Here is a 26,672-nt window from a genome sequence, read left to right as displayed (position 1 = left end):
GAGCAGCTGCAGAACACTTTGTCTCTGGTGTGGGCTCAGTGGTGCAGTGGGAGCTGTGTGAGTCACCCTTCTCCAGCAGCCTGGCTGTGCCACCCCATCTCCAGCACCAGCTCCAGATGCTGTTTGCAGCAGCTGGATGTGGCCCCTCTCCCTGGCAGAGCCATCCCTGGTGCCCTGTCTCCCTGCTGTGCCCTCACAGGGATTCAGGCATCACTTCAGCATCACTTCAGCACCCTCCTTTTTTTCCCTGTTTCCCCAAAAACAGTGATGAGGGCTGAGCTTATCTCAAGGCTGAGGACGTGGAGGGGCTGCTCTGCCTGTCTGAGCCCATCTGCCTCATACCTCAGTGACATTTCTTGCAGCTCTGACCAAGATTCCAGCTCAATCTGACTTGACCAAAGTCTGTTGCTGGGCCTGGAGAAGCTGACAACTCTCTGGGGTGAAGCAGAGCTGGTGCTCCAGCCCAGGTCAGACTCCAGGTGTTCTGGGGGACCTTGCAGAGTGGCTTTTGCTGCTGTGATCCCACCCTGAGCAGTGAGATGGCTGCACAAACCTCCAGCAGAAAATGGCTCCTCGTAGGTGCCAAAGTGCCTCAGCTTGGCAAGGAGCTCATTCCTGATTTGAGGGCTCAGCAAAGGCACAGGAGATGCCCAGGGTGATGCTGTGCAACACAAACACACAGACCTGTCCCTAAGCACCTCTCTGAACATAAACACATAGAAACCACCTCTCTGGTGGTCATGTGCATTGACCTGTGCAGGTTTAGAGGCAGAGATTACCTTGGAACAGCTCCTGGGGAGCTGCCTGTGTGCTGCTGCTGGTGGGGAGCCTGCCTGGAGGGCTGCACAGCCCCACCAGTGCTGGGCACAGATAAGCCCCTGCCAGCCCCAGGGACCCAGGGCTTTGTGTGAACCTCCTCAGTGCCAGGGCCGTGTGGGGAATGAGGTGTTCAGCTCAAGGGCGAGGGCGGGCAGGGGATAATGAAGCATTTTGACACATAAGAAAGCACAGAAACGGGCTGTGGCAGGGGGTGATGTGTTCTTTCTACCAGAACAATCTCAGAGATGTATTGCCAAGTAACTGTGAGAACATATAGTATGAATACAAGGCAATTATCTCACTTAGTGGCCTGCAGTTAAAACCCAAAAGCATTGTGTAATTGGGCAGGGGCTGTTTATCCTTAGAAATAAATGTTTCAGCACCATGTGAGGTCAAAGAAATTACACTACGATCCAGGTAATAATAATAACCTTGAATAGTTTGCACTCCTGTAATGCCTTTCATCTGGATTTGTGAGCACTTTCTCACCATACATTAATCCTCACCACCCCCTGTGCTCTAAGAAAGACTGATGTTATGATCAGTGCACAATAGCACCTGGAGGGACAGAGGAGACTTGCCCAAGGTCAGGGAAGGGGCTGGCAGCAAAGCGGGGAGCTCAGCCCGGGGTGGTGGCTGAGGGACAGGCTGCTCCTGATGGATCAGTGCCTGGCAGTGGTCATGGAGCATGGATGGTGCAGAAGGGAACAGAGCAGAAGGGTCTGGAGCACCAGGAGCAGCTGAAGGAGCTGGGAGAGGCTCAGCCTGGAGAAAAGGAGGTTCAGGGGGAACCTTTTGGCTCTCCACAACTCCCTGACAGGAGGGTGCAGCCAGAGAGGGGTCAGGCTCTGCTCCCAGGGGACAGGACAAGAGGAAATGACCCCAAGTTGTACCAGAGGATGTTGACATTTGATGTCAGGAAAAAATTCTTCACCAAAGGGGTTGTCAAGCCCTGGCACAGGCTGCCCAGGACAGTGGAGGGATTTAAAAGTCATCTTGATGTGGTGCTGTGTGGTCTCACTTGTAAGACCAGCAGAACCAGAATCTGCATCCTGGCCCTTTGCCCCTCTGAAATGTTGCTCACAAGCTGCACATCTCCCTGTCAGTTCTTTCCCAAGCTTCTTTCAGGAGGGTGGAAGGATTGCTCCAAGGTAGATGGGAAGCTGGTTGGATGCTGACAGTTCTGAAAGCTTTCCTCATTACAGATGACAATCACCCATTATCATCATCATCATTGTGCCAATAACTGAGTGTTTTGTAGGCAGAGGTGCTATTTTCTGAAATTCTGAGAAATTCTCTGAACTATGAGATAAGGGTGACATTATGGATGAGGGCATTTGGCTGTGGTGGTCATGATGAAAACAGCTCCAAACACCATTTCACAGCACTGGGTTTATTTTCACATTAGATGGGTTTGATCCCATGCACTTGCTTCATCGTGGAGTGCCATTTGACAGGCGATTTTACAAATGAAAAAAACCAGAATTAACCAGTTGGCACCTGGAGAGCTGTGTCCTGATGAGGGACGTGGCTGCCACAACCTCATTGCAATGCAGGAGCCTTCCTCGTGGGCAGAGAGCCATTCCTGGAAAAGCTGATAGACACAGAGTAAACAAACAGCTTTTTTGTTGCTGTTTCCTCAGCCTGGCAGTCAGTGCTGAAGCCCTGTGCTGTGAATCCCTGCCAGGGATGCCCTGTGGCACAGGGAGGGTGCCAGTGTGCCAAAGCCCCCCACGACCCCCAGTTTCGTGGTGCCTAACCAGAAGCTCTCTGCTTGCTCTTAGGTGATTACTTTGGCATCCTGATGGAGGAAAAAGTGACCAGCTTCCCCTTCAGCATCCTGGATAACCCCATGTACTGGGGCAGCACAGCCATCTACCTGGGCTGGTCCCTCATGTGAGTACCTGCCCCTGCAAACACCTCTGGCTGTAGGGTCACTGTGGGGGCTCTTGGCAGGGCATGGGGTGCCAGGGTGCATTTGGGGCCTAAAAGACACTCTGTGATGGCACAGATGCCCTGACTTCTGGCTCCCTGGCTATTTTTGTGCGTGGAAAATCTTGTGCTGTCTCGAAACACTCGCAGAGTTTGTTGTAGAAAAATAAATAGCAGCCAAGTGCTGGGGGAGAGGAGGCATCAGCAAATGCTCTGCGGCTCAACGAGGCCCTTGGCAGGCTCTGCACGTGGAAAAATCAACATTCAGGGCCAAATTCATGCAGGGTGTCACTCGGCAGGGGCAGGGCACTGGCACTGGGGAGCAGTGTGACCCTGCAATTACTCTGAAAACAGCAAAACAAGCCAAGCCACCCTTTCCCCCAGCCCACGGTGAAAACACTTCCGAAACGCTCCTTGTGTGATACAACACAGCTTAATAGCCTGCTTAGGAGGAAATGAATAGGCTGTAATTTAGCAGCAAATGAGCAATATACTCTATTCAGTGTAACAAGTTTGATGTGGTTCTCATTTAATATCACATTTTATTTATTTGCCCAGGAGAAAAAAAAAGCCCTGGCTGTGTTACTTGAGGAGCCCAGAGAGTGTTGCAGGCTGTTATCACTGGGTATTTTGCACTGGTGCTCCTGACTGTGACCACCTCTCCTCTGCTTGGGTGGGAAAAATGAAGTGCTTTGCCACGTTCTGGTCATTTTTTCAGCCATGTGTGCAGCCCCTGGTAATAACTAAAGCTGATGGTTTCTCTCCTGTCTCCACTGAGCCTCGTTGCTGTTAAAAAACCCAAAGGATTGATCCATTCTCCAGCTTGCTGTTGTTGTTGCAAGTTCTGCACTTGAAATCCCCCCAGTGCTGTCAGGGCTGGCTGCATGAGGCTGCTTCCCTTCCTGGCAGAGCCACGGCACTGGATGGGGTTTGAATCCTGGGAAATGGTGCAGGATTTCAGATCCAAAGGGAGGCAGTGCTGGGCACGAGAGTTGGCCACAGGTCTGGAAGTGCTTATATTGCTGTGGGGAGTGGGTCAGCTGGGACAGGATGATTCCCCCACACCACAACCCCCACGGAAGCAGGGTTTTGACCAGGAGGAATTATCAGGAGATCTTTGTTTTAAAATCAGCATCAAACTACTTCCTAAAACCTTTGCAGAACGCACTGAAACCCCCTGAGCTGTTTCTGTCGCAGAATCCCTTCCTCACCCCTCTCATTGTGCTCTTCCAGCACAATTCTGGGCAGGAGCAGCTCCAGGCAGCTCAGGACAGCAGTGATTGCCTCCTTTTTCTCGTTAAAAGGCTGCCACCATTAAGGCCAGCCAGGCGTGACAAATAATTGCTGTGAACAAATTGCTGGAGCTGTGCAGAGTGGCACCAAGACACCACCCACCTGCCTGGGGGAAGCTCAGCACAGCCCTTCTCACGGTGGTTTTTGGCTGTTTCTCTTCCCTGGGACCTCACTTCATACAGTCACAGAATCATTTAGGTTGGAAAAGAATTACAAGATCATCGAGTCCAAGCATTAACCCAGCACTGCCATGATCAGCACTAAAACATGTCCCCAGATGCCACATTTACATGGTTTTTACATCCCTCCAGGGATGGTGGCTCCACCACTGCCAGGGCTTGACAGCCCTTCCAGGGAAGAAATTTTCCCATTATCCAACCTAAACCTCGTGTGGGGCACCTTGAGGCCATTTCCTCTTTTCCTGTTGCTTGTATCCCTGGCTTCACCCTTCTGCCAGGGAGTTGGAGAGAGTGAGAAGGTTCCCCCTGAGCCTCCTTTTCTCCAGGCTGAGCCCACCCACCTCCCTCAGCTGCTCCTGGTGCTCCAGACCCATCCCCAGCTCTGTTCCCTTCTCTGGACACTCTCCATTGGCTGATTTTTTGGGGGGTCCACACTTTTTCCTGAGGTCCCAGGGCTTTCAGAAGATGTCAGGTGTCTGCCCTCAGAGGCCAGAGCTGATGTCCCATCTCAGTGGCAGCAGGAGGGATGCTGGAGGAATCTGATTCTGGCCAGACCAAAAACACAGAGCACGTTTGTCCTCTCCTGGGGATGCATCACACTCCTAATTGTGGCATCAGAACCCAAAAGATTGATCCATTCTCATCCATAAGGGATGAAAACACATCACACCAACCAGCCTGGCCTCTGCCTCCAGTCCAGCCTCAAAAGCATCAAGTGGGGTGACAACCCACAGCCTTGGGGAGCTGCAGCAAGGCTGGGGACAGACAGACTTCCCACCCCCAAAAAAAAGTCCTAGCAGGACAACAAAACCTTCCTGACTGATTCATCGTCGCTGCTGCAATCAGATGTGGCCCAAAATGTAGGTCAGACTCGTAAGAGGACAGGAAGAGTTCACCCAAATGCTGCTCATCACCTGTGCTGAGCAGCCTCATTTCTCCTGGCAGACAAATGGAGCATTCACTGTGTGGGGACAGCTTCGTGTGCCTCTGGTAGGGAAGTGTTCTAACTCACAGCAACAGGCTGTGTAAATCAGAGCTGGAGCTGCAGCCAAATGATGCAATTAGAGGTCTTGCTGTCAACAAACAATCATGTAAATTTGTTCTCTCTGATAGGAATCAAGAAGGAGACATGACTAAGCATGTAATAGCAGGGGCTTGGGAGAGAGGGAAGTTGCCCGAAGCTTCCTAATGAGGGAAAAAGTTATTGCAGAATGAAAATGGTGAAAAAGTGGGGATTTGTGGGTGCCTCTCCAGGGACTGATGAGGCTGGCTGGTACCTGAAAGTGGCTCCAGTATGAGGTTCAGGTAGTTCAGTCTCTCTCTGCAGGTGTTTTCCCAGCAGCACAAGTCACCTTGCACCAGGCTTGTGGGATGTTTATCCTCATAAAATCACAGAGTGGTTTGGGTTGGAAGAAACCTTAAAGCTTATCTTAATTGTCCCCCTTAATTAGCACACTGGTGATTGCCTTTAACTGCTGGTGGCAACTCTGAGAGGGATGAGGGCTGGCTGTCAGCAAATAAAGTATTTAGCTGGTCCTTGGTGGGGAAATGTGCAAGGCCAGGCTGGACAGGGTTTGGAACAGGGATTGTGGAAGGTGTCCTTGCCCACGGCAGGGGTGGGGTGAGATGAGGTGTGAGATCCTTTCCAGTCAAAACCATTCTGTGATTCTATGATTCAGTGACATCTCTCTTCAGAGCAGGAGGTGATGAGGATTTTTGGTCCCCAAGCTATGGCCTCTGCTAAAAGGAGGAAAAGGAGCAGCCATCTCCACTGTGCCTCAGTTCTTGGTCTCCCCATAACCAGCCAGTGAGGAGCAGTGGTGACATCCGTGCCCTGTGCTGTGCCTGGTGACATCTGGCTGGAGGACACATTCCTGAAACACTTAGAAAAAGGTTTAAAAGTGAACCAAGCCCCCAGCCCCAGTGCAGCACCCACCCCAGCACCCTGCCCAGGGCAGGAATGGACCTTCCCATCCCTTCCCATCCCTTCCCATCCCTTCCCATCCCCATCCCTGCCCTGGCTGAGTGCATCCATCACCACTGGGATGTGTGTGGTGCCATACCCTGCTCTGGCTGCCTGGTGTCCCCTGTACCCTGGGTGGCCCACCTCTTTGGGACATCAGGCATTTCCCTCAGAGCATGGGCTGGGGGCTGCAGCTGTGTGTCAGCAGCTGCTCAGCCCTCAAACATCCCCATAATCTCAGGATTTAGCATCAAAGCAGGAGCTCTCACAGCAGAGACGTGCAGGGATCAGACTTAAAAGAAGTCGCTGAAGTAGGCTGGGGAAGAGCCTTTGCCAAGGAACATCTGCCTAAGACAGTTAACATTAAGCACAAAAAAAAACCCCAACCCTTTTGTTTGCTTCAGTTTAATGAGCGAGCAGAGCTCTCTGCAGCCCAGTGTCTCATTTCACTTTCTCAACCAGGTCTTGCATAAGCCCCTGTACTTACCTGATCTTTCCCTTCTCTTTCAAAACAGGCACGCCAGCCCAGCTGGCCTTTTGCTGACAGCTGTAGTGGCAATTTCCTACACAATCGCTGTGCTGTACGAGGGGTGAGTAGCTGTGCAGAACTGGAGAGCTTCTAATTATTTCTACCAGCTTTAACTCTCGAGGTTTCAGAGAGCTGCACAAGTAGGGATGGGTTTTTTTCCAATTAATTCAGCGGGGAAGAAGGAAAACAGGAATTTTTTTTCAATTGTTTTGATAATGGGCAAATTCCACTCCGAAGCTATTTGCTGAGTTCTAGGAACATTTGCGTGTTTATTTTTATCAAAACGAGGCCTTTTTTTCCTTTTGGGTGCCAGATTCTGTCTATAGAACAATAAGGAATGCAGTGAGAGGACTCATTGTGTCTTCACAAGAGCCCCCTACAAGAAGCACTTGCATTTTGTGGTTCCTTGGATGGGCTTCTCTGCTGTTTTGCACTACAATAGCCCAGCCAGCAGCACAGGATGGAGCAGCACAAAATAACTCCCAGAAGTAGCACAGGATGGAGCAGCACAAAATAACTCCCAGAAGTGGCAGTTGTACTTCAGCAGTGAAAGGTCTTTTGTGTGTGCAAGGGAGGGGGAGATGCAGAGAGCCATGGTCTGCAGGGGTGTGTGCTGAGCCTTGTCCTGCTTGGCACAGGGATGGTCCTGTAGCTGCTCCTCAGTCCAGAGAGGCTGAAACCAGGGTTGCCACAGACCAGGAATAGTCAGGCTGTGCCAACCTGTGAAGGACAAATCTTGTAGGCCCAAAGGTGAGCACTCAGTAGCCTTGATTTGAATTCTTCCTCCCTTCTTTTGCCCTTCTCTTTTGTTTCTGCCCCATTCTCTCCCCAAATTGCCATCCTCCCAACTGCAGGCCTTTCACAGAGGAAATCTACCGGAGGAAGCAGAAGGGAGTGAAGAGCAAGTAGCCCCAGGTACGTTTGCTGATGGGGGCATTTCAGGGGCTGCTTTGCTGGGCTCCCCCACCAACGAGCACCCCAGCCCAGCCCTGCCTTGCCTGGCTCCTCCAGAGCCCTTCCCACCCTTCTCAAAGCTTCAAGCCTCTGCAAAATTCCAGGCAGAAAGCTTTTCACAGCAGCAGTTGTGTCTGCCTCCTGGCACCCGACCAGCAGCCCCCAAATTGTTTTGATTATACACTTGAGAATCAGTGCGAGGGAAAATTGCTGGGAAGCTTTGAGGCTCCAGGCTTAATCTGAATCAGGCAGAAAAATACAACTATTGGCCATGGCAGGTGCTCCAGAGAGTGGCAGGGATGGTGTGAGAGGGCATGTGTGCCTGCTCATCCCTCAGGGAAACCAGGCCTCCCTGCTCCAGCTGCTCCTTGCCTGAGCCAGGAACATTTCTGCCGGTGGGCTCACCCTAAAACCTCAGCCCAGGCTTGTTTGGGGGGCCAGAAGCTTCTCCAGCAGCACAGGCTCCTTTCCTGGGGGTTCATTGCCATCTGGGAACCCCCAGTGCATTTTTGCCTGCTGGTTTTTGGAGGGCTGGGACAAGCCCATGGCACTGCTGTGACAGAGCTGCTGTGGCACCACTGAGGTCCCCAATGGACTCTTGTCCCTTTGCCTTTTGCAGGGCACTCTCTGGGGTACCTCATGCCTCTCCGGCCCCCACACTGTCTGATTTGCCCATTTTCCTACTGAGATGTATCCTACTAATTAACCCAGCAACCCTTAATGAGCCAGCTGAGCTCCCTGCAGCACTGGAAGTGACCAGAGGCACAGCCTGAGTGGTGGCAGGGAGGTCCCTGTCCCCAGGGCTCTGTCCAGGTCACTGCAGCTCCCGATGCTCTCCCGGGAGTTCCTCAGTGTGGGACCTCCTCACCTCTCCTCCCACACTGATTGCTGGAGATCTGCAGGCACAAGGAATTCCCTTTGGACGGGAGGGGAAGCAGAGCAATGATGGAAACACCAGGGGCCTTTCACGAGTGAGCTCTGAGCAAATGGAAGCACCAGCTCCAGCGTGTCCTGAAGATCATCTGAAGAGATGCCACGAGAAGCAGACAAAGCTCAGGTCCAGCAGTGGAGAGAGCTCAGGAGCCCCTGAGGATTCAAACACAGATGGGGAAGGGGCAGGGGAAGCTGCTGTGAGCTCAACAATAGCAAAACTTGCTGCAAAACAAAAAACCAGCCCCTGATTTTTGGGAAAGGAACCTCCCCATCCAGAGCTGCAGTTTCCCACCCATGTAGAGCCCTGCAGCCTCTCCACACTATTGCAGAGGCTCTGAGCAAAGTGACTGAAAAGCACAGGAATGTGAATGTATGACCTAAACCAGAGCCCAGGGGCATGGAGGGATGGCAGCTGTCCTGTGGGGAAGCCCCAGCATGGAGAAGACCCCGGGGAAGAGTCAATCCCTGTCTGCACTTCACAGACATCCCACCCCTGGCCATGTTGATGCCCCTCCTTTTCCCTGGGGTCCACATGAGGGTCCTGCTGCCTTTCCCACCACCCAGTGCCTTCCAGCTGTTTTCCATGGCCTTGCAGGGGCAGTGGGAGGGAGGCAGGAGAGGGCAAGGTTTGTTTCTGCCTTCCACACCGTGCAGCAGCCAGGCAGGGCTGTGCCCCTCTGCCCCTGCCACCAGCCTGCCCCAAAACTGTCCAGTGCTGAATCCTGCCTTGAGCAGAAAGATTCCAGAGGTGATGCTCCAGCCCCAGGCTCTGTTCTCACAGATTCCCAGAAGAGTTTGAGAAATAAACTGTAAATGACCAAGTGAGCAGGTGCTGGAGAAGGGAGCTGTGCTGCTGCCAGCTCCACACGGGCACTGGAATGTGGCACCACATCTCTGCACCACACTGTCCCCTCCACAGAGGGTCCTCTCTCTTCTCAGTGTCACCTCCACCAAACGGTTCCATTTCCCTTTGCTTTCACACGTTGTAATTAACTCACCCTCCAGGCATTGCCCAGCAGAATTAAAAGTGTTGGTCTCTTTTCAGTCCGGCCTCCATTTCCTCCGGAAGGGCTCACAAATGCTGTGTTTGCCTTTCATCACTTCAGAACCATTACACACAGATTTATTTTTTTATTGCCGTCTCAACCACCTTCCTCTCAAAGATTTGGGCATAGTATTTTATTTTTAGATGAGTTTCCACATTCCCTTCACAGCTAATGTTTATAGAGGGAGGCTAAACCGGCCCAGTACCCATAGCAACCATCGAGGAGAGGATACATTGCATTATTCAGACAATTTATGTCAGAGTTGCCAGTCCTGGCTCAAAGTCTCTGATGTCAATAAACTTGGATTTGTTGATAAGTGAAATCAGTATTTACTGGAGAAGCACGTGCTCATACGGGAAGAATTATTCCTAATGAGAGCAGAGCCAGGGCTGTATTTGTGCTGTCTCATTCCCGGTCTGGGGACCATGTGTGCCTTTCCCAGTCCCTCCTGCAAGGCCAGAAGGGACCCCAGTTGTGCCATTCCCCTCCCCAGCCAATATCAGCCTCCTAAATAGTGGTTCTGTCACCACAAGCCCCAGTAGTGGAGCTGCTTCCCATGCCATGCCCACAGCACCCCGTGAGCACAGGGGTTTGGTGCTGGGTCTGGCTTCACACACTCCTTCCCCCTTCATCTGCCACTTCCAGCACAAGGTTTTTTTGGGGGGTTATGCCAGACACATCCCTGATTTTAGCAGCTCTTCCCACAGCAGGCAGCACGGATTAAACATCTCTGCCTTCACACAACTGGTTCTGGCTGGCACAAGGCTGGAGTTTGATATTTTAGAGGCACCTGCTCTGTTCCCTGAAGAGTTGGGAGTTGATGTTTCAGCCCATCTCAAGGGGTCTGAGCCCACCTTTCACCCCAAGGGGGTGGCCTTGGCCAGGACAGTCCCAGGTGTTGCTGTGCTGCTCCATTGTTTATGTTGTTTTATGGTATTTAACAACAAGAGATTGGGGGACTCTCCTTGGTTATAAGGAAAAAAAAAAAGTGATTCCAATTGCCTAATATTTCCAAGAATTGGAGATTACACAGGGAGGGGGTGAAACCTTCAGGCGGAGAACAAAGTGCTGGTGGTGTCACAGCTCTTTCCCCTCTTCCTGGCTGCAGCTGGGACACATCCTGCATGGATCTAGGGGTGGATCTCATGGTCAGAAGGTGAGTCCTGCTGCTTCCAAAGGACAGAGCTGCACTGTGGGACCCCCAGGACCAGCTGGATGCAGCCCCAGCTCTGCAGCAGCACAGGCAGGAGCATCCAGGGCCAAATGGGGTCCCTGGAAATGGGGTCATGGGGCCATTGTCATGCCTTCGTGCCTTCAAAATCCAGGATGGAGCTTTCTGGGCCCACTGGAGCTGGCAGGGAGGTTGTTTGCAGCCTTGGGAATTGCTTCACGTGGTGCTGTGTGCTGACGCCACAGATAACACTTCCTTTGAAGTTTGGGATATTTCTCCAGAGCAAACACCAGGAAAGGAGAAACTAGTTAAATCTCAACTCCTGCCTGGCAGGGACAGCTGGGTCACCCAGGCCATCACTGTGTGCTGCCTCAGCTGCCCCCACCCCACCAGAAAACCTCTGTGCCCACCCTCACGGGGGTTTTCTCTGTGTGCTTGTTTCCATGGCTCCCCACACACATCTCCCTTCCATGGAACTGCCGTGGCACTTCCTTGGGATGGGAGGATCATCTCCACGATAAACACCCAGCGATGGGGATGTGGGGCCAGCTCCACGCTCACAGGATGCTCCATCCAGGAGCACTTCAGCATCCTGCAGCCCTTTCCCTGGTGGTGGTGGCACCCGGGAGCAGGGACACATTCCCAAAGGCCATTCTCTCCCTTGTGACCGCCTGTAACCCCGTGTTTGCCCTGCCCGGGGAAGCTGCTCTGCCTTGGCCCAGGGCAGGGACAGCCATCAGCCCTTGGGTGGCAAACAAACACAGAACAAACACCGTGGCAGACAAACACAGAACAAACACGTGGCACAGCCGGGCGGCACGTGTGGCGCTGGCAGCGCCAGGAATTCACCATTCCCACCCCACTCCTGCCTCCTGAGTCTGGGCTGGCTGGGAATGAGGGGCTCAGGGCTCCCAAACCCATCCCAACACTGAGGCAGAACCTTGCCTTTCTTGCCAGTGGTTGGGTTTGATGTAAAAGCAAAGATGAGCTTTCGGCTTTGGGGGCAGTTTGGGCACTGATTTATTGGGGATCCCTTAATCCAGAGAAGGTGGACAGGGGACACGACAGAATTTATATTTGTAGGGGAATAAACCAGTCTGTTCTATCTCTGCTGTGTTGGGAGAACAGTCTTTAATTTGGACTTTAAATGCTCACAAAGCAATGGCAAGAATGCCCTGGTGGGAAACTGTTCCCATGTGGGAAACCCCCAGTGCTGGAGCCCAAATGCCATGGGCAGGATGGGCATCCCAGGGCTGAGCTGCCTGGGCTCTGCTGGCACATCCGTGCTCAGGGATCTGGGATACAGGCAGTTCCCAACCCACTGGTGTCCAGGGAAAGCTTTGACATTTCCCCCAGTGCTGGGGAGCAGCAGCAGCAGCCCCCCATGGCCACTGTCCCCCTGCCCCGGGCATCACCCCTGTCAGGGCAGGGTGGAGAAGGCTCCATCCAACCCCTCCCAGCCCATTTCCACCCTCACTCCGGGGGCCCTTACGCACGGAGCTCCTGCCACGAGGCAGAGGACAAGTTACCAGGCTGTTTTCTTTAATTTCCACACTCAAAAGCCGCCCCGAGACAGCCCGGTGAGCCGCATCCTCCTTGGATCCTGTTTCAAAGGACAGAAATGGTAGGAATGTGCTGCTTTTTCCATGTTGCATTTTGGTCGGGAGGAGCTGTTTATGGAGCACAGCTCCTTTCCCCGTCAGGGCTGCAGGAGGGCTCAGAGCCACCAGAGTCCTGGGAAGACGTCAGGGCCAGGCTCTGCCCCAAGGGAGCCTCAAGGGTCCTGGATTTGGCCACGGGCCCAGCCTTTGCCTGGCTCAACTCCCCAAATCCCAGCCTCTCCATCACTGCACAGCCCCTCTGGAGCCTCAGGAGCAGATGTGGGACCTGACAGGAAACATCTCCATGCTCTGAGCCCCAGCACTGCTGCCCTTCCCTCAGCCACCTCCAGCCTGGCACTGCCCAGCCTGCTCCCTGCCTGCTCCTGGGCTTTCATTTCTGTCCTGCCAGCCCTGCCAACCATCCCTATTTCCATGGGAACCCTGCTGAACTCTCAGCAATGCATCCCCTGGGGTCACCAAGCCTCCCTCTCGCCTGTGCCTCGTATCCCAAGCCCAGCTGGTGCCTGTCTCTGGTCACAGGTGACATTTCTCTGCATTCCCAGAGAAGCTGAAGGAAACTCTGCTCCTTGGAAGGGAGAGAAGGTGCTGGAGATTGGGGACACGTCCAGGACATGGGGACACCTTTGTTCATGCTGGCAGGCTGTTGTGTGATCTGTGGGCAAGAGGATGGGATAAAAAGAGGTGGAAACTGGAAGCAGGAGATTTCCAGGGTGCTCCTGGCTCGGAGCTGCACCGTGCTGAGCACAGGGATGGTGTCTCAAGGGACCTCTTGGCACTCCTTGCCTGGGTAACTCCAGGAACTGGGGATTTGAGACATCTCAGGCTTTCAGATTCTCTCTTAATCAAATCCCAAGTGCTAAAAGGAATCAAGAGACATGAGAAGTGTTGCTAAAGAAGCAGGAGGTGGGGGAGGGAAACAAATAAAGCCCCCCCCCCCCATTCCCCAGAGAAGGAGCAGCTTCTGCATCATATCTCATCTGGGAAAAATTATATTTTGGGAATTACGTGCTTCTTCTGAAAAGCCTTAAAGAGATTTAATAAAATGAGACAAGCTAATAATATAGGGAATGAATAGCAACCCTGGATTCTGCATCTTGATTTAATCAGATGCTTTTCCTCAGGGGGACAAGCAAGAACTATGGCTAAAGCCTCCCTTCCCTTCCCTGCCCAGCTGCTCCCCTCTTCCTCTGGCCATTCACTGCTCTCCCACCCCGGGGAGCAGCCAGGGCAGGATTTGGGGTCCCAGCTGCTGGGAAATGCAGAGCCCACGCTGGTTCTTTGGGAGCAGGGTAAGGAGCTGGACACCAGCTTGCTGTAGAGCCCCCAGGGAGAGGGGCCCTGTCCAAAGGACAGCCCTGGGGGAGAAAAGCAGCGACTGGGGAGCCAGGAGAGCGGGGCTTGGCTCCACGTGCGAGGTTGCTCCAGAGCCTGGGAATGCTGTGTGCTGCAAGGATGAGCCCTTGGTGGGATGTGAAGCAGCTGACGGGGAGCTCCTGTGGGATGTGCCCCTCTCCCAGCCTGGGACAGCTGCAGGGCCTGCCTGTGCCAGGTGGGAAGGACACAAAGGCTCTCCCAGTCCTGTCTCACCGCTCAGAGCCGCGGGACCCGGCCGTGAACCGAGGCCAGCCCGGCCCCGGGGGGATGATCCTTCTCAGCACACTCAGAAACCAAGCTCATGTTCTGATGTAATTGTCCTTTTCCGAGTATCCCCCTGCGCTGGGCACCTCGGTGCCGCTCCTGCTTCCTGGAACATTCTGCTTCCTACATTTTCGCCGTGGTGCTGCTGCTGTGAGCTCTGTTCTGCTGTGCACAGCTCGTCCAAGGCAGGCCCTGGGGAGCCGCGTGTTCTGTCGCCGGGATGTTTGTGTGACTTTCGTGGAATTTCCTTTCCTCTGCCACTTGCTCGCGGACACGGGGTGGGATTTGCTGGTTGGCAGGTGGCTGGTGAACCGAGGAGGGTGAAAACAGGGAGGGGAATGGCAAGAAAACAAGGCTTGATCTGTGCTGGAGGTGATTCCATTAAAGGTGTCGCTGGGGTTGGTGCAGAGCATCCTGCCCGTGGCTGTGGCTGTGCTGAGCTGCTGCATCAAAGAGATTCTATCCTCCAAAACCAGGCAAGGAGCAAAACATCCCACAAATAGCAGGGACAAACTCTGGCAGCCGTGGGGGAAATGCCCTTTTACCTGCCTCTGCTTTAAGCCTTGGGCTATTTGCAGTCAGGTCAGAAATAGGTGGTGATTTGTAAAAGAGTCATAACAGTGCAAGGCTTTGCCTCGCAGCGAGGTGGATCCTTTATCATCAATCACTGGCAGCAGCTCCCAGCAAATGCGCTTTGCTCCTACAGGAGATGAGTTTCTGGATGAGCCTGGGAGGACTCAGCTAATGCTGTGTAATGCTCCCCGCTCGGGCTCTGCGTGACTCCACGAGGAGCTGGGCTCTGGGATGGCACAGGCAGTGCTCACGACCCCTTCTCTGAGAGCTCCCACCACTGCAGCTCTCCTCCACCCACCCCAGGTCCCTGACATCCTGTCCTTGCTGCCAGGGGGTCCCTGGCTCTGCTCCCACTCCACCAAGCCCACAGGATCCCAGAGCACATCTGTCTCCTGGCACGCTCTGCCCAAAGAACTGTTGAGAAGGAGCAAATGGATTTTTTTCTCCTGTCAGCCAGGAGCAGGTTTCAAGCAGGCTATTTTTACCTGTTCCTGACTCTATTAATAGTTGTACGGCCAGCAATAAATGCTGATCGAGATATTTGATTTGTCTGTCCTCCAGAGGTTGCCACTTCCTATTCCCCCCGTTGTTTTCCATCAACCGCTTCAATTAAATGATCTTTTTGTTATTTGGGGTGATACATTTTGGCTTTGTGTTGGGCTATTAAACTTCTCCGCTGTCTCACACACAGATGAATAAACACAGGAAACTGTCCCACTTTCTCTCCTCCAAGTGTCCTTGTGCCTCTGGGCAGGATGTTTCCCTGCAGGCAGGGACGGGGCTGTTTGAGCTGCTGCTCCCTTCCAGACAGGCACAGACAACCACAATCCCTCCCTAAGCCTTCCAAGGGTGTTTAAATTAAATTATCCGAGGGTGACACTGCACTCAGGGGAGATGAGAAGCTCAGCACCATCCATTTCCCGAGTGGTGCTGATGAAGGGCACTGCTCTGCCCCAGTCTGTGTGTTCTGGCTGTCCCTGAGGTCCCTCTCTGTGTTATAGGTGAGGCTTCTGCTGCCCTGAACTTTACTAAAGCATCACCTTTTGCTAAGATTTTTTTGTTGTTAGTTTAATTTTTTTTTTAATTCTTATTTCATTTTTATCATAGAACAGGCTGGGTTGGAAGAAATCTTAGAGCTCATCTTGTACCACCCCTGCCATGGGCAAGGGCACCTTCTGCTAAACAAGATTGCTCCAAGTCCTGTCCTACCTGGCCTTGGACATTTCCAGCAATGGGTGCAGCCACTCTGGGCAACCTATTCCAGTGCCTCACCACCCTCAGAGGGAAGAGTTTTTTCCCCATATCCCATCTAATTCTGCCATCTGTCAGCGTGAAGCCAGTCCCCCTTGTCCTGTGACTCCAGCCCTTGTCCAAAGTCCCTCTCCATCTCTCCTGGAGCACCTTTAGCCACTGGAAGGGGTTCTGAGGTCTCCCCAGAACCTTCCATTCCCCAGGCTGGCCATTCCCAGTTCCCCCAGTATGGCAGCGCTCCTGTTCCCATTCCCATTCTCGTTCCTGTTCCCATTCCCGTTCCCATTCCCATTCCCATTCCGGTTCCCATTCCCACTCCCATTCCCATTCCCGTTCCCGCTCTCATTCCCGTTCCCACTCCCATTCCTGTTCCATTCCCGTTCCCATTCCCATTCCCGTTCCCGTTCCCGTTCCCGTTCCCATTCCCATTCCCATTCCCATTCCCGTTCCCTGTTCCCATTCCTGTTCCATTCCCATTCCCATTCCCATTCCCATTCCCATTCCCATTCCCATTCCCATTCCCGTTCCCATTCTCATTCCCACTCCCGTTCCCACTCCCATTCCCGTTCCCGTTCCCGTTCCCTGCCCGCGCTGCCGCCGGCCGGACTCTCGCCCGTCCCCTAGCGGGGAGAAGCGGCGCTGCAGCGGCTGCGCTCGGCGCCCGGCACCGGGACCGGCACCGGGACCGGCACCGGGACAGGGACAGGAACAGGAACAGGGACAGGGATAGGGACTGGAATCAGGGTCGAGGTGGGGTCAAAGGAAGCCGCCGCGCGCAGCCCCCAGCCCGCGGTGCAGCCCCCGGTGGGACCGGGGCTTCTCTGTGCTCCCGGCCCCTATAGCACCGAAACGGGGCTTTTCTCCCGTTTTCCGGGCATTTGCACCCGGCAAGTGTAAACCGGAGCGAAACCACGGCAGGGAGTGGCGTGGGACCCTCTGCACCCCCCGCCCCCGGCTCCTGCGGCTCGGGGTCACCCCACTCCCCGAGCCCCGGCAGCCCCGAGCCGGCTGCGGCACCGGGCTGAGAACGGGACGGGTACAAAGCACGGAGACCCCATGCTGAGATGAAGAGAGATCTGTTTGCAAACGGGACTGTGAAAGGGACCGGGAGGGCGAGCGGGAGTTCGAAGAACCAGAGTTCCAACCGGGACCGGGCTGTAAATCTCCGGGAGCGCAAACCGGGATGGGAACGGGATCTCTGTGCACCCCGGGGAGTGTGAACCGGGATGGGAACGGGATCTGTCTGTGCACCCCGGGGAGTGTGAACCGGGATGGGAACGGGATCTGACTGTGCACCCCGGGGAGTGTGAACCGGGATGGGAACGGGATCTGTCTGTGCACCCCCGGGAGCGCAAACCGGGACGGGAACGGGATGTCTGTGCATCTCGGGGAGTGCGAACCGGGACGGGAACGGGACCGGGCTGCGCAGCAGCGGGCGCGCGAACGGGGCTGCGAACGGGACGGGGCTCCAAGAACCCGGAGCCCCAGCCGGGCTGTGAACGGGACCAGGCACCGAGCCGCAGGAGCGCGGCCGGGAGCGCGGCGGGGGCGCGGGCCGGGCCGGGCGCGGAGCCGGGCGCTGACTCAGCCGCCGCCGCCCCGGGCCGTGACGCGCCGAGGGGCGGTCGCTGCCGGCTCCATATAACGCGGCGGCCGCCGTGCAGAGCTCACACCGACCCTTCCTGAGAGGGAAGAGGGGCTGAGCAGCCGGGCAGGCAGCGCCTTCCTCCTTCTCCTCCGTCTCCTTCTCGGCGCAAGCTGCGCTTTTGCCGGCGTCAATGAAACTGGCAGCGATGATCAAGAAGATGTGTCCCAGCGAGGCCGAGCTGAGCATCCCCGCCAAGAACTGCTACCGCATGGTCATCCTGGGCTCCTCCAAGGTGGGCAAGACGGCCATCGTCTCGCGCTTCCTCACCGGCCGCTTCGAGGAGCAATACACGCCCACCATCGAGGACTTCCACCGCAAGTTCTACAGCATCCGTGGTGAGGTGTACCAGCTCGATATCCTGGACACGTCGGGCAACCACCCCTTCCCAGCCATGCGCCGCCTCTCCATCCTCACAGGTACTTGTCAGGAGGTCCCTCCGCCAGTTTCCTGCTCAGTTTGGGGATGTTTTTGCAGTCCTGGGTGGAGGGAGGTAGGATTTTGTGTGTTCGAGTGGTTGGGCAGCTCTTCTTGGTGCTGCCTGGTCATTCTTTCTCCAAGCCTGTGTTTGGCTTAGGAGTGGGTCTCTCTGTGTCCCCATCCATGCAACAATCTCACGTTCCCTCTTTGTCCCCAGGAGACGTGTTCATCCTTGTGTTCAGCCTGGACAACCGAGACTCCTTCGAGGAGGTGCAGCGCCTGAAGCAGCAGATCCTGGAGACCAAGTCGTGCCTGAAGAACAAAACCAAGGAGAACATCGAGGTGCCCCTGGTCATCTGCGGCAACAAGGGCGACCGGGACTTTTACCGGGAGGTGCAGCCCCGGGAGATCGAGCAGCTGGTGGGAGGGGACCCCAAAAAATGCGCCTACTTCGAGATCTCAGCCAAGAGGAACAGCAGCCTGGACCAGATGTTCCAGGCGCTCTTCGCCATGGCCAAGCTGCCCAGCGAGATGAGCCCCGACCTGCACCGCAAGGTCTCGGTGCAGTACTGCGACATCCTGCACAAGAAGGCGCTGAAAGGCAAAAAGCTGCTGAAGGAAGGGGGCCGGGGCGGCACGGAGGAGGCGTACGGCATCGTGGCCCCCTTCGCCCGGCGGCCCAGCGTGCACAGCGACCTCATGTACATCCGGGAGAAAGCCATCGGCGGCGGGCACGGCAAGGACAAGGACCGCTGCGTGATCAGCTAGGAGCCCCCCTCGCCACGGGGAAGAAGGAAGGAAGGAAGGAAAGAAGGAAAGGAGGGGGGAAAAGATGCTCGTTTCCGAATTGACTTTGGGCAGGTGCCCAGCCGGGCAGAGCGGGCGTCGCCTCTCCCCCAGCCTCCCTCCTCCCGTTTTCATCATCTCCCCCCTTCCCCGGGGGGGCATTTTGGGAGCGAGGGATGCGAAGGGGGAGGCTTTGGAGGGCAGGAGGGGATGTCACTGGGAACAGCCTCCTCCTCTGAGCAGAGAGACAGGGAAAGGGTGAGCTGCTGGGCAGCCAGGTGGGAGGGTGAGTGTGGAGGGCACAGACCTTGGTGTTTCTTTCCCTCCCAAACCACCCAGCCTCAGGCACTGCCTTCAGCAGGGAGGGCAGGGGCCTGGCCAGCACGGCTTTGGGCTTGGTTCTTGATTTATTTTTTTTTTTTCCAACTTGAGAAGCTGTGCACGGACTCTTGGCTCTATGTTGTGTGTTCATCTGTGTCTGCGAAACACGTGCAGAAGACACTCCTAAGCTGTTGCAAAAGACATTGCAGAGTTACAGCCCCGATGGACCAAAAAACTGACTCTTGTTTACATTTGTCTTGTTTGATTTGCAAGATTTGGGGAGGGTGGGGGGAGCGGGAAGGGTTTTACAAAATAAAATAATAGGCACTTTATGTAGGTATTGTTTGTCATCGACATGAACAAAAAAAAATTCTTCAAGTGTTTCTACCGTGGGTGAAACTTGATGTTTTATTTTTTCTACAAATTAATAAAATCTTTTTAAAAATTACACCTTTGGGTTTGCCTTTACTTCCTTGCCCCATCCCATAGCAAATCCTGCTCAAGAAAAGGCCTGAGCTCCGAGGAGGCCAAGCCAGCCTCTCACTTCAGCCCTGTATTGCCCCATTTTCTGCGACTCCCAGTGCAAAGGTTCCCGCCTCTGCAAGCCGCCGGGGTTTTGCCACACAGGGTAACGAGAAGCCACGCAGGAGCTGCTGACTGCCAGGGGTCACTGAGGCAGCACTCTTTCCTCACTCCGCTACGCCGAGTGACGGTGCTGCCAGCCCCACGACACCCGGGCATGGCGTGTCACCGCCTGCAGTCACCCAGCAAACTGACATCACTTCGTTGTAAAGAGCTGATTGTGTTTCAGGCTCTTTGCCGATTAACTAAGCACGCTTTAATGATGTCAACACAGACTGATTCATTGGCACCCCAGCTGGGAGATTGTTTTTACTCTGCAATATGAGTAAAGGAAGTGCTTTGCTCGAAAGGTCACCTTTACATCTGATGGTTTTTAATCTCTTCCCAATAACACGTTGCAGTAATCATTGCTAGAACTGAAAGGGAAACAGGATCGCTCTTCAAAGAACTCATTTTCCACCTCCGCTTTCCCCTCATGCAGCAGCACAAATCTGTGTTTAGTACCATATTAATGGCAAAAAAAATCACATTGGAGGCACAAAACAACGGTGGGGGAGAGAGGCAGCAAAGCAAAGCCCCTCAGTTTCACTTGAAACTTGGATTCAAGTTGACAGAGTTAACTTGCTCCTGAGCTAAGTGCCAGACATTTCTTTGGCAACAAGTTGTTTCTTCCAGCTCTGACTATGCCTGATTTCACAGGAACAGCAACTGGCAAAAGAATGGAAAACATCGTCCAGGCATGAGACACAGGAATTTATTGAGCTGGGACAGGCAATGGCTGGTGGAAAGGCAATTTCAGTAATAAAAAATGTGTACATTGTGCTTTGTTTATCTCGGTGTTCTGCTTTACTCAGAGTTTACACACTGGCACCTTCCCAAAGAAAGTACTAGCACAGTATTTCAGTGGGGACAGAGTAAATATCTAAGCTACAGGTGAGTTGCAACCACCCCACCGAGCAGAATTACCTGTTCCAGCTGCTCAAATGTTTGTGCTTGTGGGAAGCCCCTGGATGTGGAACTTACCTGACCTGTTGAGCCTGACTTTAGTATGGAATAACTAAAAGCTTTTATCATTTATGGCCTTTGTTTTGATTCTTGCCCTTCCTCTGTTTTAAGAGGGAAAGTTGGAGCTGGGCCCAGAGTCCCACGTGCTGCCAACATCCTGCCCCTGCTCTGCCCACATCCACTCAGTCAACACAAGAGGGGCAGTTTGGAATTCATAAATCTTTATTTGACTCATCTCAGACACAACCACCAATTGTTTAAAAAGAGACATACACAAGTAACTGAAAGCAATCATTCCTCTTCCAACACACAGGGAATGGAAAGTGTACCAGAGACTCTTTCCAGGAGCAGGGCCAAACAGTTCATGCTTCCCTCTTATATTCCCTTTTGATGTTTGGCCATTTTTATGTAAAAAAAAATTGCACAAATGCCCCCTTTTTCACCAGCAGGTACTTTGACCCTTAGTGAGGAGAAAAGAAAATATCTCCTGCTTGTTTGAACATAAAAAAGAACCCCACCCTGAGAGAAAACAGGAGATGGGATATATAAGTGCACAGTCCTGCAGCTGATCAAAGGAACGTGCTGCTGCCATCGTCCCAGGAGAGCACACAGTGTCCTGGCCCAGTGTCACACACCCATGGTCCACACAGGCACAACGCCACAGCCCCATAACCACAAAACCTAAAGAAAGAAATGTCAACTTCTGCCACCCTGCTCAGCCTGCACAGGAGGTATCTCAGAATCTCAGACCCAGAGAGTGCAGCTGTGTGTTCCCTACTCCTTGGGGATTTCAAACATGCAGAGGCTCTTGTACTTCTGCAGCAGCTCGTTTTTGGTGCGGACCTGCTCCCGCAGGTTCTGCAGCTGCTGCTGCTGCTGCTCTGGGCTCACCCCGATGCCAGGCATGGAGCTGATCAGCTTCCTCATCTCCTGGAACTTGTTCTTGAGCTCATTCAGCACCTGGTGAACATCCTGGCTGTCCTTGTCCATGCTGCAGAGGAGAGAAAATCGAGACGCTGTGAATTCTCCTATTGAAAATGCTGTAATTTCCAATGCAACCAGGGTTTAAACTGGAATTCACTGGGAAAATTGCTCTTGGTATCTAGCTACACACTCTGATTCACCTATCCCAATAAAATGACACAGATTGATACAGACTGGGTAGCTATGGGGCAACCTGGTTTCCTGCAAATTCCCAGCACACAATCCAGTCACCTCAGGATGCATTAAACAGGTTAGGAGCTGCTCTGCAGCTTTCAAACATCACCCTGGAGCAGGCTAAATTCTCCCTCTGAACTCCTGTACCTCTCTTTGGGGAAGGTAAGATTGCATATGTGTTGTGTGTAGTCACCTGGAAAAAAAGATCTCAGTCTCACCCGTGACCTGTTGCTGCTATAATACAAAAAAAATCAATGCAGCCAAGCAGCTTGACAGCAGAAAACAGAAACTGCTCCCCAAAGTGTCAGAGAGTGTCCAAAGGCAGAGAAAATGGTACTTTGGAGCTTTAAAATGAGTCTCTGGGGATTAATACTTAATAAAAGAGAAGCGGCAGGGTTTTTTTGGGTTGGTTTGGGGTGTTTTTTTCAAGAGCAGCAGAATTGGCTCTGCAGCCAGCTCTGTGCTTTTCAAGGCTCAGTGTTGTCTGAGGCAGCGTCTGCCCTTGAACCCTCATTAGTATCTGACTCAGCTTTGTTAGCACCAGCAAGAAGTTTTACTGATTCCAGGCAAAAGCAAGTCCCTGCTTCCAGGCTGCCTGTTAATAGGGAGAGCAGGATTCTAATGGTCTTTGAAAAACTGGGAGCCTGTTCAATAGCCAGGCCTAAAAATAAATCTGCTTGGCATGACCAGGGCAGAGAGGTGCTCGATTATAACTTTGGGGAATCGTGACATGGCTGAGAGCAAAACTTTTAAGCAGATGGCAGCTGCTTGTTTCAAAAGCCTGTTGGAACAAAATATTCATTATTCCCTTCTAAATAAAACTGCAGCTGGTACTATAATGTCTCCCCATTATGCAGGCACTCAGGGCCAGGTTGGCAGTGGAAAAATACAGAAACAGACACACAACCAAGCCCATGGCACATCTGGGGATGGGGTGACACTGCCTTTCATCCACCACAGCTGCAGGCTGGCTTTGACAGTGGTGTGCTCCTACATCCCATCTCCTTCCCCACTCAAAGAGAACTGACAGCTGCCTGTTGCCTGGTTGACCCAGGATAGGGGATAAATATTTCAGGGTTGGTGGGGTTTTTGTCCTGATGGGTAGTTTTCCTGCTGGATCAAGCCACTGAAGTGATTTCCTATTTGGGGGGCATGGAGATGTGGGAGTGAGAAGGTGTGGGACGAAAAGGTGTGGGAAGAGAAGGTGTGGGGAGAGCCTGCAGCTGCCTGCACTAACACAGGATTCAACACAGCATCCAACCACAGCCTGTGCTGATACACTGGGCACAAAACCTGCCCTAAGGCACGGTGTCCTTCACCACACCAGCACAACCATTGGCAGAGCCACACAGTGGGACCTCAGCAGTGATGCCATTGACTGCACAAGGCTGAAAACATCAGCAGACTCTGTTTAGGAAAACTTTCTCCAGACCCAAACAACAGGAAAACAGCACCCATCCTTGAATGTCAGCAAATTTACGTGATACATCCTCGCTCCGGAGCACAGAGTCACCTTGGAGATGTGTCCTCACAGCTGAGTCAGTGTCAGAACAGCAGGGCTGGGCTCTGCCACTCGAGGCAGTGTTAGAGGACAGCCCGTTTGCCATCTGTCAGGGACAGGAGGCACAGCATCCCACCGCTGGGCACCGTGGTGCCACCTTTCTGCCACACTGTTCAGCCTCCACATCGGCTCAGGCTGCCCAGGAAATGCCACACTCCAAGCCAAGGAGGGAGCTGGGCAGCAGGAGTGGGTGGCTCGGTGGGACAGGGCACAAGATATCCCTGGGACTGTCATCTGTGAGTCACCACAACCTGATCAGTGACACATCACAGCCTGGGAGGTCTCAGCCTGTGGCTACTGCCCGCTCTGGGGATGTACACGCACACACCTGGCAGGGGATTTAGCCTCACTCTGTGGTCTGCACAGATCACAGAGAATCAAGGTCAGGGGGCAACCTGATGGCCTACAGCTAGCACAGTGGGGAAAGTGAGTGAAATTACAGTGGTTGTGTTGTCATGCCCATGCTGGACTGGTGCGCCAAAGGTATTCATTCCCATGGATTGGGCTGCTTGGGCTGCAGAGCCATTAAGGATCAACATCCCTCACCTTTCAGACATGTTTGCTCCAAGTGAAGCATCAGGACACAAATCAGCTCCTCAATGAGTGCACAGGGAGAGGGCAGGAAGAAAGCAATTCATGCTTCCCATGCCCACTGCCTCACCCTGCTCAGGTGAGAGCACAGAGCCTGCCTGGATGGATTTCCATGGCTGAGGCATCCCCTTTCTGGGAATTCAGATGAGCATCTCTGGAGTGGTTATCCTGGCCCAGAAACATAAATTCTTAGGAACTCTTGTACCAGCACCTTTCACCTGTACAGTGCTTATCTTGAGCTGGGAAAAGAACAGTGTATGTCCCACTGAGGAAGCCATCCCCCTTTTTACAACTTCCCAGAAACGGGCTGCATTCCTGACGCACTGCCTGTACTTCCTGAGGCTGTTATCAGCCAGAGAGTAGAGTTCTCTGGAGCAATAACCCAGCGGACACAGAGTGCTCCTGCTCTGGGGTTGGTGGTGGGGCAGTGTTCCTGAGCCATGGGAGCACCTGCACTGCCCGGGTGACCCTGGCACCACCCACGCACTGGCACGACTCAGAGTGGAGATGCACTTGGGGCTGTGCCAGCTCCCTCCAACACTCATCCCAGGCACTCCAGCTGAAAGAAAAAGGGCAAAGGAGATGCTGGGAAGATGGAGAGCATCACTAGAAGGGTGATCCCATTGCGCTGCTACATCTTCAGGGAGTCCTGGGGAAGTGAGGGCTGGGAGAGCATCACTCCAGGGAGGATTCAATAGCCCAGCTCCCTGTTCAAGGCCTTATGAGGATGCTAAGGATGAAAAAACAACTTAGAGGAAACCCCATAACTCTGCTCCCTGTCCAGAGACCCCAGAGATGCTGTGGTTGGCAGAACATCACTTGAGGGCGAACCCCACTTCCCTGCTCCCCATCCAGAGCATCGCGGCGATGCCGGAAGCCGGGTGAGCATCACTAGAGGGGGCATCCCACTGCCTCACTCCCAGGCAGGGCATGCCCGCGGATGCTGTGACTGGGAGAGCATCACCAGCGAGGCACCCCTCAGCCTCCCGGGAGCCCTGGTGTGAGGCAGCACCGTCCGAGCAGCGGCGGCGGCAGGGCCGCGGCGCCCGGCGGGGCGGCGGGGGCCGTGCCCGCCGTTACCATTTGATGATGTCGTGGACGAGCGGCAGGAAGGAGAACTCCTCCTGCGCGGGCGGCAGCGAAGGCGGCTTCTGCTCGGCGGGCGGCTCCGGCGGCGGCGGCTCCTCGGCGGCGCGGCCCGCGGGCCCGGACGCCATGGCGGCCCGGCAGTGACGGAGCGGGGCGGGCCGGGTATGGCTCCGCCTCACGGCCGCCTCACGGCCGCCGGAGCCCGCCGCGGTGCCCCTCACGGAGCCTGGAGCCGGGCGGCCGTGAGGGCCGGGGAGTGGAGCCGTGCCCTGCGCCCGCACTGTGATCCCGCTGAGGCTGCAGTGATCGCCCTGAAACCTCCAGTGATCCTTCCCCGAAACCCACAGTGATCCCCCCTAAATGCCTCCACAGTGATCCTGCCTGTGCAGCAGTGATCTCCCTACATCCAGTGATCCCCCTGCACCCCGCCAGTGATCCTTCCTGAAACCTTCAGTGATCCCCCTGAGACCCTCAGTGATCCCCCTGAGACCTCCAGTGATCCCCCTGAGACCCTCAGTGAACCCCTGAGACCCTCAGTGAACCCCCTGAGACCCTCAGTGATCCCCCTGAAACCTCCAGTGATCCCCCTGAGACCCTCAGTGATCCCCCTGGAACTTCCAGTGATCCTCCCCAAAACCCCCAGTGATACCCTCTAAGTGCCTTCACAGTGATCCCCCTGAGATCCCTCAGTGATCGTCCCTGTGCCCCTCTATTGTTTCCCCCTGCACCCCTCAGTGATCCCCCTGAACCCCCTGTGATCCCCAGGGATCCTCCCCTGACACCCCCACAATGATCCTTCCCGAGCCCCACACAAGAGGTGGGGGATTGGAGGAAGGAGAGATTGTGGAATCCTGCATCCCAAGGGCACGGTGAGGAGAAGGGGTGCCAGGAAACATCCAGGTGTCCCAGGAGCCACTCAAACCACCCAGAGGTCCCAGAAAACATCCGTGTGTCCCAGGGACCACCCAGGGATCCCCAGAACCACCCAGCAGTTCCACGAGCTCTCTGTGGGCTGGTTGTGGCTCCCAGCCCCTCAGCACTCTTGGATTGGTGTCTCAAGTTTCTATACATCCCTCTCTTTCAAGCCAAATCTGAGGGGGAAATTGCATTATTCTGTGTATATAACCACAGCAGGGTTTCTCTTCCAACATATTTTTTTTGTTATTTGGAGTCCTCAGTTTGACTTTAATGCAAATGGGGATGATATGGTCTGGATGATGGGGATGTGATCCTTGAAGTGCCTTAAGGACAGATGTTTCTGTGGGACTTTCTGCTCAAGGGAGGAAGCATGGCCAGCATCAGTTGGAGGAAAAGCAAGCTGGAGTGTTGGATGAGAGCCTGAACTAGAGACTGGAGGAATCTGGAGGAAGAACAGAAGTGTGATGTCAGGGCTGGGACTGCTGTGAAGCTGGGAGAGGGAGAAGAAGGGGGAGAAGGCTGAGAGAGCTGGGGGTGCTCAGCCAGGAGAGGACTCTGGGGAGACCTCAGAGCCCCTTCCACTGCCTAAAAGGGCTCCAAGAGAGCTGGAGAGGGACTTTGGACAAGGCCTGGAGTGACAGGACAAAGGGGAATGGCTTCCCATTGCCAGAGGGCAGGGTTACCTGGGATATT

At 54.1% G+C, this 26,672-nt stretch overlaps 3 protein-coding genes across 6 annotated transcripts in view; 2 read left to right on the top strand and 1 right to left on the bottom strand.

Annotated features, from left to right (window-relative positions):
* PEMT (phosphatidylethanolamine N-methyltransferase) overlaps positions 1-9,970 on the top strand; it is a 43,196-nt gene extending 33,226 nt beyond the window's left edge. For all 3 annotated transcript variants that reach the window (XM_064390040.1, XM_064390039.1, XM_064390041.1), the window contains exons 5-8: positions 2,604-2,715; positions 6,702-6,776; positions 7,570-7,630; positions 8,289-9,970. In XM_064390040.1, the coding sequence (XP_064246110.1) occupies positions 2,604-2,715; positions 6,702-6,776; positions 7,570-7,624 (242 nt within the window). In that variant the 3' untranslated portion in view covers positions 7,625-7,630; positions 8,289-9,970. The remainder of the gene's footprint in view (positions 1-2,603; positions 2,716-6,701; positions 6,777-7,569; positions 7,631-8,288) is intronic.
* Positions 9,971-17,562: 7,592 nt separating this feature from the next.
* On the top strand, positions 17,563-19,523 carry RASD1 (ras related dexamethasone induced 1). Of its 2 annotated transcripts, none has more exons than XM_064390324.1 (2): positions 17,563-17,967; positions 18,260-19,523. In XM_064390324.1, the coding sequence occupies exons 1-2, from the start codon at positions 17,682-17,684 to the stop codon at positions 18,817-18,819; spliced, it is 846 nt and encodes a 281-aa protein (XP_064246394.1). In that variant the 5' UTR covers positions 17,563-17,681; the 3' UTR covers positions 18,820-19,523. The 2 variants fall into 2 exon arrangements, with proteins under 2 accessions (XP_064246394.1, XP_064246393.1); XM_064390323.1 differs by having other exon boundaries at positions 17,565-17,967; positions 18,186-19,341.
* Positions 19,524-20,866: 1,343 nt separating this feature from the next.
* MED9 (mediator complex subunit 9) lies at positions 20,867-25,211 on the bottom strand. The gene is made up of 2 exons (XM_064390196.1): positions 25,053-25,211; positions 20,867-21,653 (listed from the first exon to the last, which is right to left on the bottom strand). The coding sequence occupies exons 1-2, from the start codon at positions 25,187-25,189 to the stop codon at positions 21,437-21,439; spliced, it is 354 nt and encodes a 117-aa protein (XP_064246266.1). The 5' UTR covers positions 25,190-25,211; the 3' UTR covers positions 20,867-21,436.
* Between the last annotated feature and the right edge of the window lie 1,461 nt (positions 25,212-26,672).

Source organism: Passer domesticus, chromosome 15, assembly GCF_036417665.1.
Source record: "Passer domesticus isolate bPasDom1 chromosome 15, bPasDom1.hap1, whole genome shotgun sequence".
In the NCBI taxonomy this organism is placed as follows: Eukaryota; Metazoa; Chordata; class Aves; order Passeriformes; family Passeridae; genus Passer; species Passer domesticus.
Note: the sequence above shows the minus strand (reverse complement) of the source record. Positions and strands in the feature narration are given on the sequence as shown.

Coding starts and splice junctions, on each gene's coding strand:
- RASD1 (XM_064390324.1), top strand. CDS start 17,682: ATGAAACTGGCAGCGATGATCAAGAAGATGTGTCCCAGCGAGGCCGAG. Junction 17,968..18,259: donor CCGCCTCTCCATCCTCACAG/GTACTTGTCAGG, acceptor CTGAAGCAGCAG/ATCCTGGAGACCAAGTCGTG.
- MED9 (XM_064390196.1), bottom strand. CDS start 25,189: ATGGCGTCCGGGCCCGCGGGCCGCGCCGCCGAGGAGCCGCCGCCGCCG. Junction 21,654..25,052: donor GTCCACGACATCATCAAATG/GTAACGGCGGGC, acceptor TCTCCTCTGCAG/CATGGACAAGGACAGCCAGG.